Here is a 19290-nt window from a genome sequence, read left to right on the forward strand (position 1 = left end):
GCTTGGCCAACCTAGATACTCGTGTCTCCTGAGGCCTAGTATATTGTTGAGAAGTTTGAAGGCGATAAAAAAAAAACAAATTGTGGGTAATACAAAAGGGTTTTTTTTTTTACATTTAGTGTGACCTTGACCCAGATTTTACCCAAATTTAATCTGTTTGAGCTGTTTTTTTGCATCTACCATCACAAAAAATATGACATCTTGAAAACTGTAAATCTTAGACTGCTAAGAAACAGACAGACAAACAAAATGAACTAATTACATACTGCCTTCTTTCAGGGGAGAATAAAAAGGGTGCATTATACTAGCTGCAGGAAAAACCCTGCTTTAATAATTTAGCGCTAACATATACATGCTCCTCGTATTTAACTCACGGACCTGTTGCATTTTCTCCAAGTCCAGACTGGGTCTCCCTGGTTCCCCCCCGTAGCTGTGCCGATACTTTCTGTAAGGTGCTGATTGGTCAAAGTGGGTCAAGATGATGGGTCGTGCAACCGGCGGAACCACCTGCAGCTGAAATCGCATGGGGGGTGGCTTGAGGCTACGTGGTGGGCTGGAGCTGAAAAGTACAGGGCTGGGGGAGGCAGCCAGGCAAGCACCGGGCTCCCCCAGCGACCTGGCGGAGGTGGCAGGCGACCTGCAGCCACAGAGGTCCCGCACCTCCTCATCACTGGAGGCACTGCTGTGGTGATCGCCATGGCGCTGGGAGAGTGAAGATACCCACTTCCTGTTATCGCCGCAGCTGATTCGCTCGAGTTCTTCCTCTGAAGAGTGGCGATCCAGATTGGCATCTAAAAGGAGGCGCAGGCGTCGCAGCCGTGCAGGAGAGAGGGGACCCTGGTTGTGCTGCTGGCTGGTGGCCAGAGGGGTGAGGGCACAATTTCTCCGCCTCTCTAGGAGAATTAAAAACTCATAAGTCAAATTTTAAAAAATGTAGAAGATTATAATTTAATACCGAACAGACCAGTTACACTGAAACAAGGTACCCCTCTGCTCTCATCTGTTTCCTACTTTTAAACTAACCACTAGTCAGATTTATCTCTCTCTCCCTCCTCTAAAGGACTAGGAACAAAAGTCACCAGGAATCCTAATAAAGGCTAAGTAATCATTCCAGATTACCCCAACTCTACGCTATCAAAATATATATTTATTTTCTATTGTTCTCCCAGTTCTTGGAAATCAGGGGACAAAGACAATCACTGTAGCTGACACGCATCAAAAACTACTTGGATTTGTTATATAAATCTGTTGCATTTGCTTTTTTTTTGTAAGGTAAAACATGTCCAGTAAAAGTGGGCATTCGGCAACTTATTTTTTTTTAATCATTTGCACCTCCTTCCAGTAGCAGAGCACTTTATTTTCATCTTGTTTAAGTGAGAGAAGATCCTGTAGCTTTGTGCAAACTATAAAGTCAAAATTGTGAAGTTTACCAATTTATTTTACTATGAAAATCTAATTTTACATTGAGGAAAAGTTTAAATTGTTTGTACGCTCTGTCAGTTATAATTCGGTATCGGCAGGTCACATTTAGAATTTAAAAGAAAGACAAAATCTGAATCAGTCAAGAAAAGTGCAATGAATACATCTACTTTTTAAGGTGTCTGAGAGATAATGAGATCCCAGACGACGTAGCTACTTTAAAAACTAGAAGCTTTATAAATGACCTCAGTGCAGCTGCTACACTCAACAAAAATATAAACGCAACACCTTTGTTACTGCTCCCATTCCCCATGGAATGGACGTAGAGACCTAAAATTCATTCCAGATACACAATATAACCATCCCTCCCAAACAGTGGTCACAAATCAGTCCAAATGTGTGGTAGTGGGCACATCTGCTATATTGAGATAATCCATCCCACCTCACAGGTGTGCCACATCAGGATGCTGATCTGACATCATGAGTAGTGCACAGGTGTACCTCAGACTGCCCACAACAAAAGGCCACCCTGGAATGTGCAGTTTTTTGCGCTATTGGGGGTCTGGGGACCCAGAACCGGTCAGTATCTGGTGTGACCACCATTTGCCTCATGCAGTGCAACACATCGTCGCATGGAGTCTATCAGATTGTCAATTGTGGCCTGTGGAATGTTGGTCCACTCCACTTCAATGGCTGTGCGAGGTTGTTGGATATTCGTGGGAACTGGTACACGCTGTCGTATACGCCGGTCAAGCACATCCCGAACATGCTCAATGGGTGACATGTCCGGTGAGTATGCTGGCCATGCAAGAACTGGGACATTCTCAGCTGCCATCTGCCCTGAACAATGTGAACCATGATTCATCCGTGAAGCGCACACCTCTCCAACGTGCCAGACGCCATCGAATGTGAGCATTTGCCCACACAAGTCTGTTACGGCGACGAGCTGGAGTCAGGTCAAGACCCCGATGAGGACGACGGGCATGCAGTTGAGCGTCCCTGAGACGGTTTCTGACAGTTTGTGCAGAAATTGTTTGGTTGTGCAAACCAATTGTTCCAGCAGCTGTCTGGGTGGCTGGTCTCAGACGATCTTGGAGGTGAACCTGCTGGATGTGGAGGTCCTGGGCTGGTGTGGTTACACGAGGTCTGCGGTTGTGAGGCCGGTTGGATGTGCTGCCATATTCTCTGAAACGCCTGTGGAGACGGCTTATGGTTGAGAAATGAACATTCAATGCACGGGCGACAGATCTGGTTGACATGCCTGCTGTCAGCATGCCAATTGCACGCTCCCTCATTGCTTGTGGCATCTGTGGCATTTTGCTGTGAGACAAAACTGCACATTCCAGGGTGGCCTTTTGTTGTGGGCAGTCTGAGGTACACCTGTGCACTACTCATGATGTCAGATCAGCATCCTGATGTGGCACACCTGTGAGGTGGGATGGATTATCTCAATATAGCAGATGTGCCCACTACCACACATTTGGACTGATTTGTGACCACTGTTTGGGAGGGATGGTTATATTGTGTATCTGGAATGAATTTTAGGTCTCTACGTCCATCCCATGGGGAATGGGAGCAAAAACAAAGGTGTTGCGTTTACATTTTTGTTGAGTGTATTTGGCCGTATTTCCTTTTTCTAATGAAACTTCTGCCAGCAGCTTTCTGAAGTAGCTGAAGTTGATTGAAGTGAAACGCTTTTCAAGTTTCCTGTAAGCAATCTGTTACGGCCAACAACAAGTATAAGTATCAATGGCTCTTTCAGCATCCTCTTTTCACCTTTACTGCATTTCTTAGGTGATTAAAACTTTTTTCGTTTCCCAGAAAACACTGTAATAATTTGAAGGACATTTCCAGAGTCAAAATTCTCCTCCAGTAATCAGTGTTCCCCTCTAATCTTTATTTTTGACCCAAAACAGAAAATCATCGTCTATTTTCAATTAAAGGTGATTTGCCTGGCAGTGGGAACATACCTCTGTCAATCTGTGCAAGCTCCTGGTTCTCCCCTTCTGAGTCATCGCTCTCCCCTCCCTCTCCGCTGCCATGGTAGGAAATCTGGAAAAAGCATCAGCTTGTACTGTAGGTCAAACATGCAATGCTAAATTAACCCCTCATATCCCCTGCTGATATGAATCTTAATATTACACACACATACACAAAAAAAACAAAGTTTATCATACAAGGATATATAAGGGTCCTTCTCTTTCAAGCCAAAGAAAAGGAAGATTTTGGTCTTAGATCGTGACACTTGGCGTGGGTGTAAAACTGATTTGTTTGCCGTTTTAACAGGGCTTAAAAGTGGTTTTTTTAGCCCTGAATATTTCATGTGTATATCTCTTTTAGGTCACAGGCTTTGACAGCAATAATGCAAACTAAAAATCACAAAACTTTAACTCACTTTTATATAATTCCAGAGCCTTTACGTTAGAAAATATTCATACCTTGAGAGTAAATTTTTGCCTGGCTTCAGTAAACATACACAAGTTGCTGTACAGAAAAACATTCAACCTAAACCAGACTGTCTCTTTAAAAATCGTTTCCTCCTCTACAGCAGCAACAACAATACAGATACCCTGCAGACTGCAAAGCTAACAGTTAAGTAATGCGCCTCACACTCAGTAATTACCACTCCGAGGCTTCGCTGAGCAGCTGCCATCTGTGCTTGAGCTTGTGTGTACGATGACACACATACATCCACACAAACATACAGTGTCCTCCCTTCTAGTGTGTAACACACACCACCTCCTCCTCCTCCTCCTCTTTCTGAAGGCCTTCAAAAAAATACAGTGAAAAAGGGGGAAATGAGCCAGGGTTTCAAAGACAAATACAGGGAGGACAGTATTCAATTCATATTAAGTGGAAGTTCCAGAGTATGCTGTTATGCAACAACATCAAGGCCGTTGAAATCACATTATTCACATCTTATATCAGCAGTAATGAATAACAGGAGTTTTGGCCGACTTTCTGTCAGCCAAAACTCCTATTAATCATAAATGTAGTTTCCTTAAATTGCTACAGGCTAAACTGACTGAAAACATGTCATACTTACAGTCCAATGTGTCATATCAGTGCAGACCAAAGAATAGGCCAAACCAAGTCTGATGATGTAACACTGCAAACACTCTTTCCACACTTTATGTTGCTAGCTCAATGATTTTTGTCTTTCACAAAGTAGGACAGTGTCTAAATGACCCTTGAAAACAATGTTAATTTATAGATGATATTTTAGACTAGACCAAAAAACTTTATGACCATCTAATAACAGGTTTTTTACCTCCTTGTGATTGGCCATTTACAAATGTTTAACTGGAGTTCCCCCTTCATTTAATGCTTCCTTTAAAAACTTCAGTTGCTTATACTCTCCAAGAGCAAGTCTGATAACAATCCAAGCTGGGTGCAAAAGATGGACATTTTTTTCCCAAATGCCTATTATCAAAGGCTTAGCTTTCTATTATTTTTTTAATCAATTTGAATCCTTAAACAAAGATTTGCAGAACAAAAGAGAAATTTTGGTCCCAGAAGACAGCTGACTACATCAGTAGTGCATTCAAAATTTGCACCCGGAGGCTAAGTCAGCAGAGAAGCCCAGATAACGTTTCTGGTGGTAGGTTTGTGAAATGAACGTAACCTGTCCCAGTTTACTTCCACCAAGAGCTGAGGTGCTCCACAGACAAGTCCCTAATCTATTCCAGATTCTATATGGTCTAACACAGAGAAACAGATAATCATACATGTCATTTGCCAATTTAGAATCACCGGTTAAATAAACATGTGTGTATCCGGAGTATCTAGAGGGAATGCAAGCAGGTTTTAACAGAATATGCACAACTCCACACAGAAAGGCAAAGTAGATTTGAAGCAAGAACCTTCTTGGTGCGAGGTGACAGTGCTAGCAGTAGGTAGTAAGCACTACATGCCAAAGTGTCCAATTTGACCAAGTGCTATGTGCTAAATTAATATGACTTATTCCCCGAGTATATAGCATACTACCAGCAATGACATGGCTCATCAACTAAAGGCCATTCGGGGTCGCTATAGCTCAGGAGCTACAGGTCTTCTGTTAATCAGGAAGTTGATTGTTTAATCCCTTGCTACTCCAGTCTGGATGCCAATCTATCCTTGAGCAAGATACCAAACCCCAAGGTTGGTCCCAGATATCAGCTGACTACATGAGTAGTGCATTTAAAATTTGCACCCAGAGGCTAAGTCAGTAGAGAAGCCCAGCTAATGTTTCCCCAAGTTTTTCTCTGATGCATCCATTGTAGTATGAATGTTAGACACCAAGCACTCATGTAGGAAAAAGCATGGAAAAGTGTACAAAACAGTCCATTTCCTATGAATGCAATTACTACATTTATTGACAATCTAACAACAAGAGTTTAAGGAGTTTAGGGAACAACATGGCGATGCTTAAAAATGAAAGGCAACAATTAACAGAACTTTTTAACCCTACAGGAACATTAACTGAAGCAATAAATATCCTACAAATACTGAAACGAACTGAAAACGAGCTACAGCTGAAAATGCTAAATCAGAAGCTCCACTTGCTCAAAGTAATTTATTCATTTTAAAAAACATGCCACCTTCAGGAATCTCAAGGCAAGATGTTCTAACAATGTTACCACTAAAGATTTTTAAAAAGTTATCACCAACCATTTTCTAAAACATATACAGAGGATGCTATCCTATCTTAATGAAGACATCTAGAAGTCACCTAAAAGTGTAACAAAGGGTATATTCCATGCAATAAAAGAGTGTAGCCTTCATGCTTTTCACTGGTGCATGAGCTGTGGGAAGGATACTCAATGAACAGACCCAGAGCCAGTTCACAAGACAAAACCCCTTGGCTGAGGGAGTCTCGAGTTAAACAGCTTCACTTCATGAACTCCATATGAAAAAGACGTTGAGGAATAACTGTGAGGAGGAAATGTGTTTTGGCAAGTGGTTGGCTTGGGCTTCAACTCCACTGTATACTACAGAGAGTTATTGTTGGGCAGCATCCATAAAGCAGTCGAAATCCTGTTAACATTACTGTTGTAGGATACCAAGAGCGAACTGGTACTAGTTGCGGGTTATAAACATTTTAATTGTACTCAGAAGAGACAGGAATTTAGTCTGAGTCGCTTAAATCTGTTTTCACTCGCAGTGAGATCACCACTGAGATCAAGTTAGCAGCTTTTGCTTCTCTGCTTCTTTGGAATTCTGAAAGCTTCTTCACAGACAAATCTCTGTCAGTCGGAAAAATGAATGATTCTGATAAATTCTGGCATGTTTACATTTGACATTTTCATGCCAATGTCCATGAACATGCTCTGACTGCATCTTGACCCCCCACGCCCCCTCCAAAAAATGTCAGCTTAAAAAAAAAAAAAAAAAAAAAATCCAACACTTACAATTTTGTCCATCAAAAAAGGAGTCTGCTAATGCATGCTAATTGGTTGGCTAAGGATATATGGTAGGAAGTCCTCCCTCGATGACAACCGTTTCCAAATGATAACAAACATTAGTAAAGTGGTTGAACCACAACAGAAACCCCATGTGTGTGAGAAGCATGTGGTTGTGGTGGCTGAAGGTGACTCGTGTCTGGAAAAAGACAAATCAAAATGGCAGATGGTGGAGTGGCTCATGGTACTTTGACTGTGACAGAAAGATACTTTAATGCAATCAAAATCTGAAAATAGAGCAACAGCTATTCTCTTGACCCCGGCTGCGGTCAAACAGACCAAAAAAATGACTTCCTTTTCCTAATCACTTTACCCTTGATCTCAATGGAAAACATGTCAGGGAAATTTGTAAAGGAGAATTTCTAAGGACTTAGGAAAAGTGAACCACGGTGCTCAGGGAATTCAACTATACTTACATAAGACTACTTAACAATGTGAATGTTGTTGACATGGAACTAGCCGGAGATGACAATGACATCCACATCTTAAATACTTCATCTCATGGAGGTCACAGTGATTGTGATTAGTTGCTTATCAAGTCCACTCATATTTTCTCGTCCTACTGGAGAGACGATCTTATTCTGACTTTCTGGGACTGAAGTCAAGACAGTCCTAAAGACTGCAATACAATAATGGACATAACTAATGCAAACTAAATTATAGTGAACCTTAAAATGACTTTGATCACTTTGATAAAGCTCATAATCTTAATTGTTTAATCATAGAAAATCTATTCTCAGAGTTCATTTTTGGGTTTAACAACACTGTGTTAAAGAATCATACATATTAGCAGGTTGGGTCACAAAATGGAAAATGCACTGTTAATATTTACATGACTTCTATTACTTGTTATTTATGTTTATTTGTTTTCACAAACTGATGGTTGCTATGAATTGTGGGACTTTCCTTTCATAAAGGATGCTCCAAAGTACCCTTTGCTAAAGGATGCAATAAATGTAGCATTGAGCACTGATATAGTGGTATCGTTCATTCACTTGGAAATCTTCCTAAGCAAAAATGACTTTAACTGGAGACCTCTTCAGTTAAAAATGTGATAAAAATTGACAGAAGAATAACTTTTACCACATGAAAGTTTTTTGAGGGAGAGGATATGGCTCTTTAGGGCTAGACTATCTAAGCTATGAGACTTTAGAAGTTCTTTGCTTCTAGTTTCTCACCAGAAGGGGTTAAAAGACCAACAACAGCTCAAGCATGAACAGAACGAGACCCCTTCCCATGAACTCAAAAGCTACTACAGCATCTGATGAATTTCTCTTAATGCAAAACAAGTACATGTCAACAGATGATAAAAAATAAGCTATGCAAAATCTCCTCTGGGAGTGTGAAGCAAAGCCGTGGTGCATGTATGAGTATTTGAATAAGTTTCACTTTGTTTTTCTAGACAGCAAAAACTTGGCGTGTGACAGTTATCTGATATCAGGTATTACTATGAAAGAGAGAAAAACTTTGCATGTGTTCTCAGTGAACCACATCTGATACGGGTACTCCTTTGGCACAGCTAGCTACAACAAACTCTAGCTATTGCTTAACTGACATTCACCATCACACTGTGCTGTAGCACCAGCTGTTCAGCTCCAGGATATGGTGCTAATGGTTGCTCCCTTGCTACTGTAAAGTGAGCAGTATTTCACTTAGTAGTCTGCATAAGATAATGAGTTCAGTTCATGCATAATGCTCTAGTCAAGCCTGGACTGCATAACTCCAACTTAAAAAGGCTGCATCATATTACGATTTTTTTTCCTGGATAAAAATGAGCGATTGGAAGCATGTAATTAATTTAAAGATTCTGAGTTGGTTAACTTGACAGAAATGTATGTATTTTCTTAGCATTTTTATCCGTCTGATAAGAAAAAGCGTAGAGCTTATGGTTTACCTTATATCCAACCCAGTATTAGCAAAATGTGCCTAACAAAGTATCTGGTATGGACTTCCAATTTAAACTTTTGAGCATACTACAATATCACTCACTAAAAAATGAAGCCCAGACTCTCTTGGATGCTACGAAAACAAAAACAAAAAACAAACAAACAATGATAGAGATAACTGCATTAAAATGCTCTCAGTCCAGAGCTCTGGTTCAGTAAATCCAATCAGCTGACAGCAAGCCTAGCAGACAGGTAGCAGCTACAGTTGCCCAAGTCTGACCTGTGACTCAAACAGGTTCTAATAACATGATTAAAATACAAAAGTTTGCTTTACTTAAAAAATGAAACTATATACAGTTAATATAAATATGGAAATGAGAAATATAGACTAAAGCAGTTTTTCCGTAGCAGGCAGTAAACATGTTCATTTCTGCTGTAAAGTTGGGCATTTTAACATGGTAGTCTATGGGAACTGCCTCATTTTTTATCCAGCCTCAAGTGGCTATTAGAGGAATTGCAACTCTTTAGAGAATATGTAATAACCACGTTTGACTTGTCACAGCATCACACCAGAGTAGGTATGGATTACAGAAAAGTGGGTGGTGCCTTGCAAACAGTATTTCTGCAAAAGTATTTGCATGTGCACTAGCAATAATATATACACAATACAATATCGCTACATTTTTGTCCATTTAAATATTGCAAACTTAGACACTTTCTAGTTCTTTCAGGCTGCCAGTTTTTATCCAGTTTCAAACAATCAGTTTCAAGACAATCCCAACTATTTACAGACTTTGTTTATCTTAATACATTTGCTAAAAATAGCATATAAAGCAGTAGTGCCCCACCTGTAAGCACATTCTTCAAAAATTCTTTCAGCTCTCATAAATTAATGTTTTAAGATTAGGTTTAACATTGCAATAAAAAGGATTTACAAGGTTCATCGAAATTAGAAGTGAGCAGAAGCTTACCTAGCTACTCTATATCTAAAGATTATATATTATGTTGTGACTGAAGTACACATTGAGAGCCAAGAATGAAACACAATTAGACAAAAAAAGACAAGAACCTAATCCAATGAAGGTTATGTTTGGATATGTCAATATTTAGAAAATAAGGCAACTTATTCTTGGGCCTCTTAATAAATGTTATCATATGTCTTATGATGAGTTTATGATCTCCTCCATTCACTTTGGAAGTAGGTGAAAGCTGTGCGAGAAACATCTGCTTGGCAAGTTTAACCTCTCACCCAGCCTTCAGTCCACCAAGAAAAGCTGGCCAAGAACTATATTTGTTCTTTAACTGATATAGAGAACTATATGCAAAGAAAAAAAAAACACAAACACAACCTAATCAGGAGTTCAGTCGGCACAACCTTCCACATTAGCATTGCACTAATATTTAAGGTCCCAATCGCGTTGAATCTGAAAACAGGTGTGAAAAAAATATTTGAAAAGCTTAATGACCCTCCACAGTCATTCTCACATTGTTAGGAGGTAGCTCTGCAGTGACAGCATTCAAATATCATTTTGATGTTAATCACTGGTGGTGATTTTCATCTTCCGGTCCAACTACTACCCAGGTCTGTGCTGCTACTTTGCATGACAAATATTCAAATTAAGTTTGAGGTGAGGGCTTGGACTGCTGTGAGCTGTGGGTCTGCACTACACCTGAGAATAACTCCACCAAACTAACTACAAAGCTCAGTAAGAGTAAAGTTATATAGTACTTAAAAAACATTTAGAGAGTTGAAGTATGACAGAAGAACTTTAAAATAGAAAAGGTGACCTTTATGAACCAATATATCAGCAAATAAGATAGCATTTACAGATGTCAGTGGCCAATATGTTGTTTGAGTTTAGAAAGCCTACAATGAAGAGCTAAAAGTTATCCATTTCCCTGGAATCAACATAGGAATAACTACCCACAAAATCAACATGATTTCATTTAACTCATTTAACTGTTGGAAGTGACTACAAGTTATATTATACAAAGTTATTATGACACACAATAAATCACAGCTACAGGATGAGCCTGGAATCAATGTAGGCACATGCTGCTTTGACTAGCCACTTATCCCACATAGTATTAAGGCCTTTGGAAGTTTACCCAAATTGCACTTTTCACTTTTTCCTTTCGGTGAATTGTGGAAAAGGAAATTAAACATTTGGGGTACCAATGCCTGCTTCTGCTACTCTGTATCACAGACAATAAACTGCTACTGTGTTGCTATTTAAATATGATACACATTTCACCATACTGATGTTCCTGAAACATGCTGCGGAGAAAAAAAAAAATCTCACATGAATTAAAATCTACCAAATTTCAGCCCAATCTGATGTACTTCGAGGGCCTGTAACTTGGAAAAATTCTCATATTTTGAAGGTAAAATTTTGCAGGGCTTCATTAAATGTGGTATACTTATTAAACCAAACAAATCAGCTGATTCTGAAGCGGTCAGGTAAGAATTGTGTTCAGATTTGGTTGACCCATACATTTCCTCACCTGGTAATTTGCTGATATTTTGAGAAAAGTTTGAGTCATACTTTTGTTTTATTCACAGTACAGTTTTACATTAGTCCTGAATAAAAAGACAGAAGACAAGAAAAAAGAAAGAAAGAAGAGAGTGCTTGAAGTTCATTTGGACAAATAAGCAAAAATGAAAATGAGCCTGCAGGAATAAAGCATAGAAACTGCTATTGTGTACGCATGCAAACACATACAAAGACTTGTGTGTTTGTGTGTCAAGAACAGTTGAATGAAATCCTTGTCAGTGCCTTGCATCACTGAGCAGCTTGCTAAGCTGGATCAATGGCAATGTCACAGCGTGCGCGCACACAAATACACACCACCCAGTTCACACACATATCAGCTTTGCTCTGCCCTTCCACACTGTCATGGACACTGTCACACTCCATTCCCCCTCTCATAAAGACACACAGCATAGGGACAGACATGCTTGCCTGTCTTCAGCTCACACTCAGCTGGTGGATCTTCCTCACAGTAGTGTAGCTCTAAGTGGTTTTAATCTGTCGAAGCTCCAGGACCTTGAGAGACTGTTTAGTCTCTTTTAAACTATCCCGAAGCCAATACATCGGCTTCTTTGAGTCTGTAAAGGGCCAACACAGCAAGGGGAGGAGTCAAAGTGTACAAGAAAAATCTGCTGCAAAAATTTAAATCTGGACCATAATTTCCAAAATTTTACTAGGTATAAAATATCAGCAGCGTCACACAGAGTTCAATAGTGAGGTTCATGTCCTTCGTATGGGTTTATGGATTATGCGTCATAGTGATGTTACTGACATCTAAAGTAGATGAGCTACAACACTGTGAAACAATGGTGCATGCTCTTGTAGAAACTAGAAATCTTTAAGATATCAACTTTAACAAAAACTGTGTTGTTTCCAATGTTGTGGAAAAGATCTACTCTATCCACAATCCGCAATTGATGTCTGTGATTGCTGGTGGTCATTGTTACCATGGAAATATGAATGTTTAATATTCACAAATACTACTATAAAACATTACATGGATTAAACTCAAAAGGTTTGAAGGTTGCTGTGGATTTTGCATATGCTGTGCATGCACTGTGTGATAAGTAGTTCCTGTGGCTCCACAGTGTAGTGGTTTACACACTCCCTTAACAAATAAAATGTTCCCTTTAGAGCTCGGGAAAAGGCACAAATCCTACTAAGGGTGTATCAGGAAGGGCATCTGACATAAAAATCTGCTAAAACATATAATTAGAGCCTACTGACCCCTTATACATTCAAATTAAATCTTTTTATGGTCATGATTAATTTCAAAGCTGGTTGGCTTGGTTTGAGGATTAAAACTCTTTGTACAAGGATTTTCTGGAACGTCAATGGACAGAATGAATAGGAATTTCAATTCCGGAACTGGGGCCCTTAAAAAGTGGGCAGTTATTGTTAAGCTCTATTTAGACAAGAGGCTAGATAGCAAAGTTATGAGCTAATGGTAGCTAGCTTGGTTAGGTCTCAATTACACAGGGCTAAGGACTTGTCACAAAACCCGGGAATCACCGGTCACTAGGGAAACGTGTTTTCCCCAGATGGTTAGGAGGTGGTTGCCAGACGGTACTTCAACAAATGAAATCAGCGCAAAGATGATGCTGCACCAAAATCATCCTTGTGATTATTTCAGTCGCTAGCAGATTTCAGATAGAAACTTACATGGAAGACACAGACTTGGATGTGGACACTCACCGTTTACCCTTCGAGCTGCAGTGCTACTTGAAAAAATGTGACACGAACTAGAAACATTCATCTATAGAAAAAATGTGGGGCTTTAACACTCCAACCAGCACATTAACAACTGTTGCCTCGAGGCGCTTTATATTGAAAACATGCAACAATAATACAAAGAAAACAGAAAACGCCAAAAATCAGATGACCCTCTTTGTCGCTTTGAACTTTTACTTCAAAGTAAAAGCTGTAAAAGGCACTTTTACTCTGAAGGTGGGAGTTCTTCATTTTCAGTTTGCGTTGTACTTTTCAATTTAATGGCCACTTGGCAATTAGTTTGCAAATTTGTGCAGACAGTTAATGTCTTCCATGCACACTATTAGTGACAGCGACAACATGCAAGCGACCAAAACAATTGCAAGGAAGTATTGCCACTGCATACTTCTTTGCAACCTCCACCAACCACTTTCAAAGTGGTGGGAGTATTCCCAAGAAGCTAGTGATTACAGAAGCTCAATGTCTGGTCTCTAGGGCTGCATCAGTAGGACATTAATAATTGTTTTCCACAGCAACTGCCAGCAACCGCTCACAATAAGATCAAAGAATAAACATTTTTCCCTCATGACTCAAGGTTGCCAGATGGTTGCCAACCAGTCTCTAGGCCTCAGCGAGCTTCATCCCTCCAACTGAGTGATAAAATACTAAATACTATCTTAGTGACAACAAAAAGCAGGACCAGAAGAAAAATAAATAAATAAATAAAATAAAATAAAAAAAATCAGCCATGATGGAAAAAAAAAAAAAACAATCAAAAAACAATTTTTTTTCCTGTTTGTGGCTTTGTGTCGCAATAATCGACATGAGTACACTTTCTATCACTAACTAAGATTCTAAGATCGTACTAAACCTTGATTATCATTTAAAATTCCTTCAGTGAAAGGTGCTCTATTGGCTGCCTCTTCTTGAATCATTACACTGCATTAGTGCAGGTCCTGGAGCAGGGGTCATACCAGCAGAAATTCCTTATAAATCACCATTGTACTGGTTTAAGAGTGCTGTGTAGCGGCTTTCACAGGCCATCCTGTGTCAGTCCAGCATGAAGGCAACCAGCCTTGTCACAACTCACTTTTCCCATCACTACGACAGGCAGAACGTTTCCACCAGTGAGCAGATCAACAAACACAAACAATAGCAGACAATAGGGATGGCACACTTTCCCCCATATCCACCTCCAGGCCTTTGAATGGGCGCACTTTGGCACAAAATGGCTGCCATGCGACTATGCAGTTGGTTGACGCACAATAGTGTTGTAGATGGAGCAAGTCAGTGACCCGTGCAAGATACAATTCACCGTTCAACTCCCCAAAAAGAGGCATTATGCAAGCTGAACAGCCAGCAACAACTGAGGAGCACTTACATGGATTCTGTGGTGGATAATTGGAGGGTAAAGATGTAGATGTGGGGGCAGCTTGCAGTAATACGGTTTTTACTGAAATGTTTGTTTGTGTACATCCTAAATGAGCTTCAATTTGTACCCCCACACTCACCCCAAACACACATATGCACACTCTGAACTACTTCCACCAGCCTTTCTCTTACACACAGAAGGCCAATGTTTCTCAGTGTTTCTCCTTTCTTATATGACAGTGAGGCAAACATGTTTAGCTCAAGAGGGATTTTTAAGACTTTAACTTGTAAACACCAGAGAAAGTCCTGTAGTACCCATGAAGAGTAAATTGCTTGATAATGAATGAGGCTGAGAGTACCTCCAAAAACACGCACAGCAGTGATGAAGCTCTAGCCTGTCAAACAGTAATAAACAAGAAGTCAAAGTAGCTCCTAGAAGGACTTTACCTCAAAATTATGAATAGTAGATAACAACTATTCGTTAAGATAAAGGATACATTGTTCAAACAGGTAGCTTGATGTAATAAATAACTTATAATTCAATTTGTAACTAAAAGTAATGGACTAATGGTTAAAATAGCGTCCAAGAGTCATGGGTAAACAGCTGAGACAATTTACTAACCAAAACTGATAAATGGTCAGCAGAATGTAATCACTAAGAGTAAACAGTAAGCTGAAAGTGGTCCAGATTCCGTTTAAATAAGTCCAAATGAACTCGTTTGACCACCAGAGGTGGTGCAGATGGAGGAGTCCATCTGATAGGGCTTGTGGCCACTCGGGGTGTATAAGGCTGGGAATGACTGCTGCTCTGTGCGTGTGAAAGAGAACTAGTGTTAATAAAGGTTCATAAGCGAGTCACGAGACAAAAGTAAAGCCACGCTGCGCTCACACACGCATACACACAGACACGAGTCACTTTCTTTCTCAGCTGTTTGTGCTGCGAGTTTCATGACAACCATTTCACGGTGTGTAATGAACTTACCTTCACTTGGAAAGGATGGATCTCATTGAGTGAATGTCTTCTCAGCTTCTTCGTCAGCGTCTTCAGCATTTTGTCTTATTTTCTCGTGAATGGCTTATCCCCGCTTTACTGCCTCCTATAGCGTGACGGTTACAACAACTTCACCAGCGACTTTGAAAGAAGGCACACAACAAAGCAGCTGCACTGACTCTCTCCGGTGTCGATAAAAACACCGACACACCGAGATTCCTCAAACTGCGTAGATGCGGCTTCTTTTCAAAGGCAGTGCGCAGCAAACTTATTTTCGAGTTCATCGGAGTCACTCTGCCTTTGCTGTATGTTTAACTACTTTTATCTCTCCCGGAGTTTAACTCAAATATGTTTATGATGAGGGAGGAGGGGGTAATAAAAATTTAAATGAATATCAACTTGTTCGCATTCACACACGCACACTCACACACATACACACAGCCGAATGCACACCAGCTTCACCAATACATAGGAGATCTCCTCTAGCTAGAGCGTATCGCTCTCGGATTGGCTGCCGGGCCCGGTGACGTCGTGTTACTCTCTCTAGGAGGAGGCGGGCTAAGAGTTAAAGCCGTACGTTCTCCTATGTTTATTTCCTCAACAGGGGCGTATCCAGGATTTTCATTATGCAGCTTGGGGCCCATCTGATGTGAGCCAGCTTAGAAAAGCCAGGACAGGAAACAAGATTATGTTTACATTTATAGATAAATATGATATGTACATTTACATTTACATTATACACACACACACACACACACACACACACACACACACACACACACACACACACACACACACACACACACACACACATATATAGACTGAGAAATGTTTTTTATCCTATACAACTGACCATATACATTTTTACATTTTACGTTTGCTGCTAATTTTAGTTGTTTTTTTTTATCTGTAAGTACTTACCTATTTTATATATTCTGTTTATTTGTTAATTGTATATATTTATTGTTATTTTAAGTTCTATCCTAAGAGAAAGGCAAACTGAATTATATTGTACTATTTATGATGACAATAAAGATCATTCCTTCAATCATAATAAGGTCCTTGTCATATTATATTTATTTTTATCTTTCAATTTCAGTGTAGTCAATATAAAAAAAATTGAATACTCAAATTCTCACTTCGTATCCCGAAGCTGTTAAATGAGAGATAACAAGCACATATGAGGCTGATTTAATTTTCCTTCATTTCTGATTGTTGAATCAGGGATAGGTGTTACATAACCTTTAGCTTCAGCCTGCACCTTTCAGTTGGTCATTTACTTCTTTTTTTTCCTTTTAAATGAACCAAAGAAAGGAAATTATACTTACATATTTATTTAGTACACTATTTACATGACAGCTTTATAAATACTTATTTTATCTAAGCAAAATAAATACAATGAAGAAGACAAGTGTAGAAAATATTTTGAAGAATAAGGTTTTGCACATAAGTTATTCATAAGGCTTTTCTCAGTTCGGTACTTTTCCGTGTCCTCCTGCCTGTGACCTGGAAACCAACATTAGTGTTGTATTCTCAGTGTTAAAGGATGTCTCACGGAAATGCATTTGGAAAACTTAGGTAAGAGGAGGCTGGTAAAAGGAACTACAGTAGAGATGTAGTGCATCCTTTTACCTTCAGTGTATAAAACAAGCATAAGACTATATGGTGACCAGACAGTATTTTCGTTCTATGTCTGTCTGTCCCACATCTTGAGATGATGCCCCACATTCTGACAGGTTCTACAGGAAATGCACTTTTCTAGTCTGGCTTTTACCCAATGTATACAGCGTTTTTTGTTTTTTTTTTTGTTTGTTTGTTTGTTTGTTTTAATTAGAGTAAGGATGCCATAGTCATCTGAGAAAGTTAGATGGCACTAAAGAGTAACAAGCTTTGAATTTTGTTGACATTGAATGAAACTACTACAAAGAAAAGGAAGTGGCAGTATGTTCTTCGAATTGTAAGAAACTATATTTGTAATTGTAGAAACTATGACAAGAAGAGTATTCTTTAGACACAGAAACACAGCTCATTAGCTGTTTCAGTTACTTAAGATGTGCAACTGCCCTTCACCGTTTGTGTCTGTGTGATCAAAATATGGTCTGAATTCTTAGGGTGGCTGTAGCTCAGGTGGTAGAGCAGGTTACCTACTCACCGGAAGGTTGGTGGTTTGATCCCAGTATCCTTGGGCAAGATATTAACCCCATGTTGCTCTCTGATACATCCATCGGAGTATGTGTGGATGTTTGTTAGGAGGCACTTAGAAAAAGGTGCTGGGTGAATGTACAAGTTGTGTAAAGCGCTTTGAATGCTATATAAGAACCATACCATATGTCATTCAACCATGTGACTTTAATTAAATCACTGTGACATTGTGATTAAAAGTGTAAGATGAACATGAGCTCTGTGGCACGTCTCACGGTCGTCGGACCAGAGGATGGATGCTATACAAAAAGCAGACCTCTGTTGTGGCTGGTTAAAAATCCAAAACAAAGAGAAAATGGTACAAACAGTAATGCTAAAGGTGAAGGGAAAAAATGAAAAGGAGCACAAGAAGACAGGAAGTATACCCAAAGAACATAACATAAGAGATATTTTGACTAAGGCTAAGGTGAAGACTGAACTGTAGGGTTTAGAAAACAGGTAGTGAAGAAGACATAGATGAATGCAATCAGAAAACAGGAAGCACAGCTCAGAGCAAGACATAAAAGAATTCCAGCTATCAAAGTAAAACGAGAAACAACCGAAAACAGAGAAAGGGAGGCACTGGAGAAACCAGAAACTTAAAATAATCACAAAAACCCACTGACAGTATGCAGTCGAAAGTGAATGAAAACATTTTAAAACATGCATCGTTTTAAAACATAAATCAAAGTGTACCCCACAATAGATAATAGTAATAGCCAGTAGTGCATGTTTTCTAATTGGGGCTGCTTTTTGTTAAGGTTCAACAAAACGCAGAGGACTGTTTTAAAGCCTGGGCAGCATGATACAATCATACAATCCTTCTTTTCAGCTATAATTCAGGTTTGAGGATGAAGGTGAAACAGTTGCAGTTGCTGCAGATATAAAGCAAACAAATACAGTGTATCAGACCATTTCATGACATTTTCCCATAAAGACAGAGAGAGAATTCAGCAGAGTGGGAGAGCATGGCAGGTATAATTGGTGTAAGTGAGGCATCCAGTTTCAATGATGTCATTCTTTGCAAGTGTGTTGCACATGCACAGATAGTCCACACATGTCCTGCTCTGCAGCATACTGCAAGCATTGCTAAATCTTCTAATGCATTGCAATTCAGAAGATTATTGATTTGAATTTTTGGAGAGTTTCTGCAGGTCTAGCTCTCTTTTTTTGTCCATTCAGCCATGACACCAGTTACTTTTCATGCCACATCAGTCCACCTCCTTATGAGGTTATTCCTAAATGGACAATAGATTAGTGCACCATAACTTTTCTTCTGATTGTTCAACACCTTTCCACACACGCTGTATCTGCTGCACCTTTAAAGGCTTCAGGCTTTGCTTATTTGTGTGCATGTGTGTGTGTGAGAGGGAGAAAGAGAGAGATAGAGGCTTTCTTTTTATGGAGTAACACATCCGGTCAATGACCTGTTCAACTTTCTAAACAACCTGTGTGGCTTGGCTCTCGGTCAAGCTCAATGAAAATCCTATTTGCGGCTGAATATAGGTAAGCTGTTAACAACACAGTACTCAAGACCTGAGAAACGTCCGTGACACACTTACTGTGTTTTTAGTCAAGTATAAAAAAATTAGATAATTTTTACCAAAGAAAAAGAACATCACTGTTATTGTAATGCCTTAACAGAAAGTCTAATGCTACTTTTGGTGTTCTTGCTTGACATTTTCCCCCACATGAGGGCAGTATTTGTATGCAAGACAAGACTAAGAGAATCATGTCAAAGAAAATATCCAGAATGTAAA

The 19290-nt window shown here is 39.6% G+C and overlaps 1 protein-coding gene across 1 annotated transcript in view; it reads right to left on the reverse strand.

Annotated features, from left to right (window-relative positions):
• Positions 1-15812, reverse strand: part of si:dkey-16j16.4 (uncharacterized) — a 31645-nt gene extending 15833 nt beyond the window's left edge. The window contains exons 1-3 of the mRNA XM_004559257.3: positions 15341-15812; positions 3390-3471; positions 379-893 (exon numbers count right to left, since the gene is read on the reverse strand). Coding sequence (XP_004559314.2) covers positions 379-893; positions 3390-3471; positions 15341-15409 — 666 coding nt within the window. The 5' untranslated portion in view covers positions 15410-15812. The remainder of the gene's footprint in view (positions 1-378; positions 894-3389; positions 3472-15340) is intronic.
• Between the last annotated feature and the right edge of the window lie 3478 nt (positions 15813-19290).

This window comes from Maylandia zebra, linkage group LG19 (assembly GCF_041146795.1).
Source record: "Maylandia zebra isolate NMK-2024a linkage group LG19, Mzebra_GT3a, whole genome shotgun sequence".
Taxonomy (NCBI): domain Eukaryota; kingdom Metazoa; phylum Chordata; class Actinopteri; order Cichliformes; family Cichlidae; genus Maylandia; species Maylandia zebra.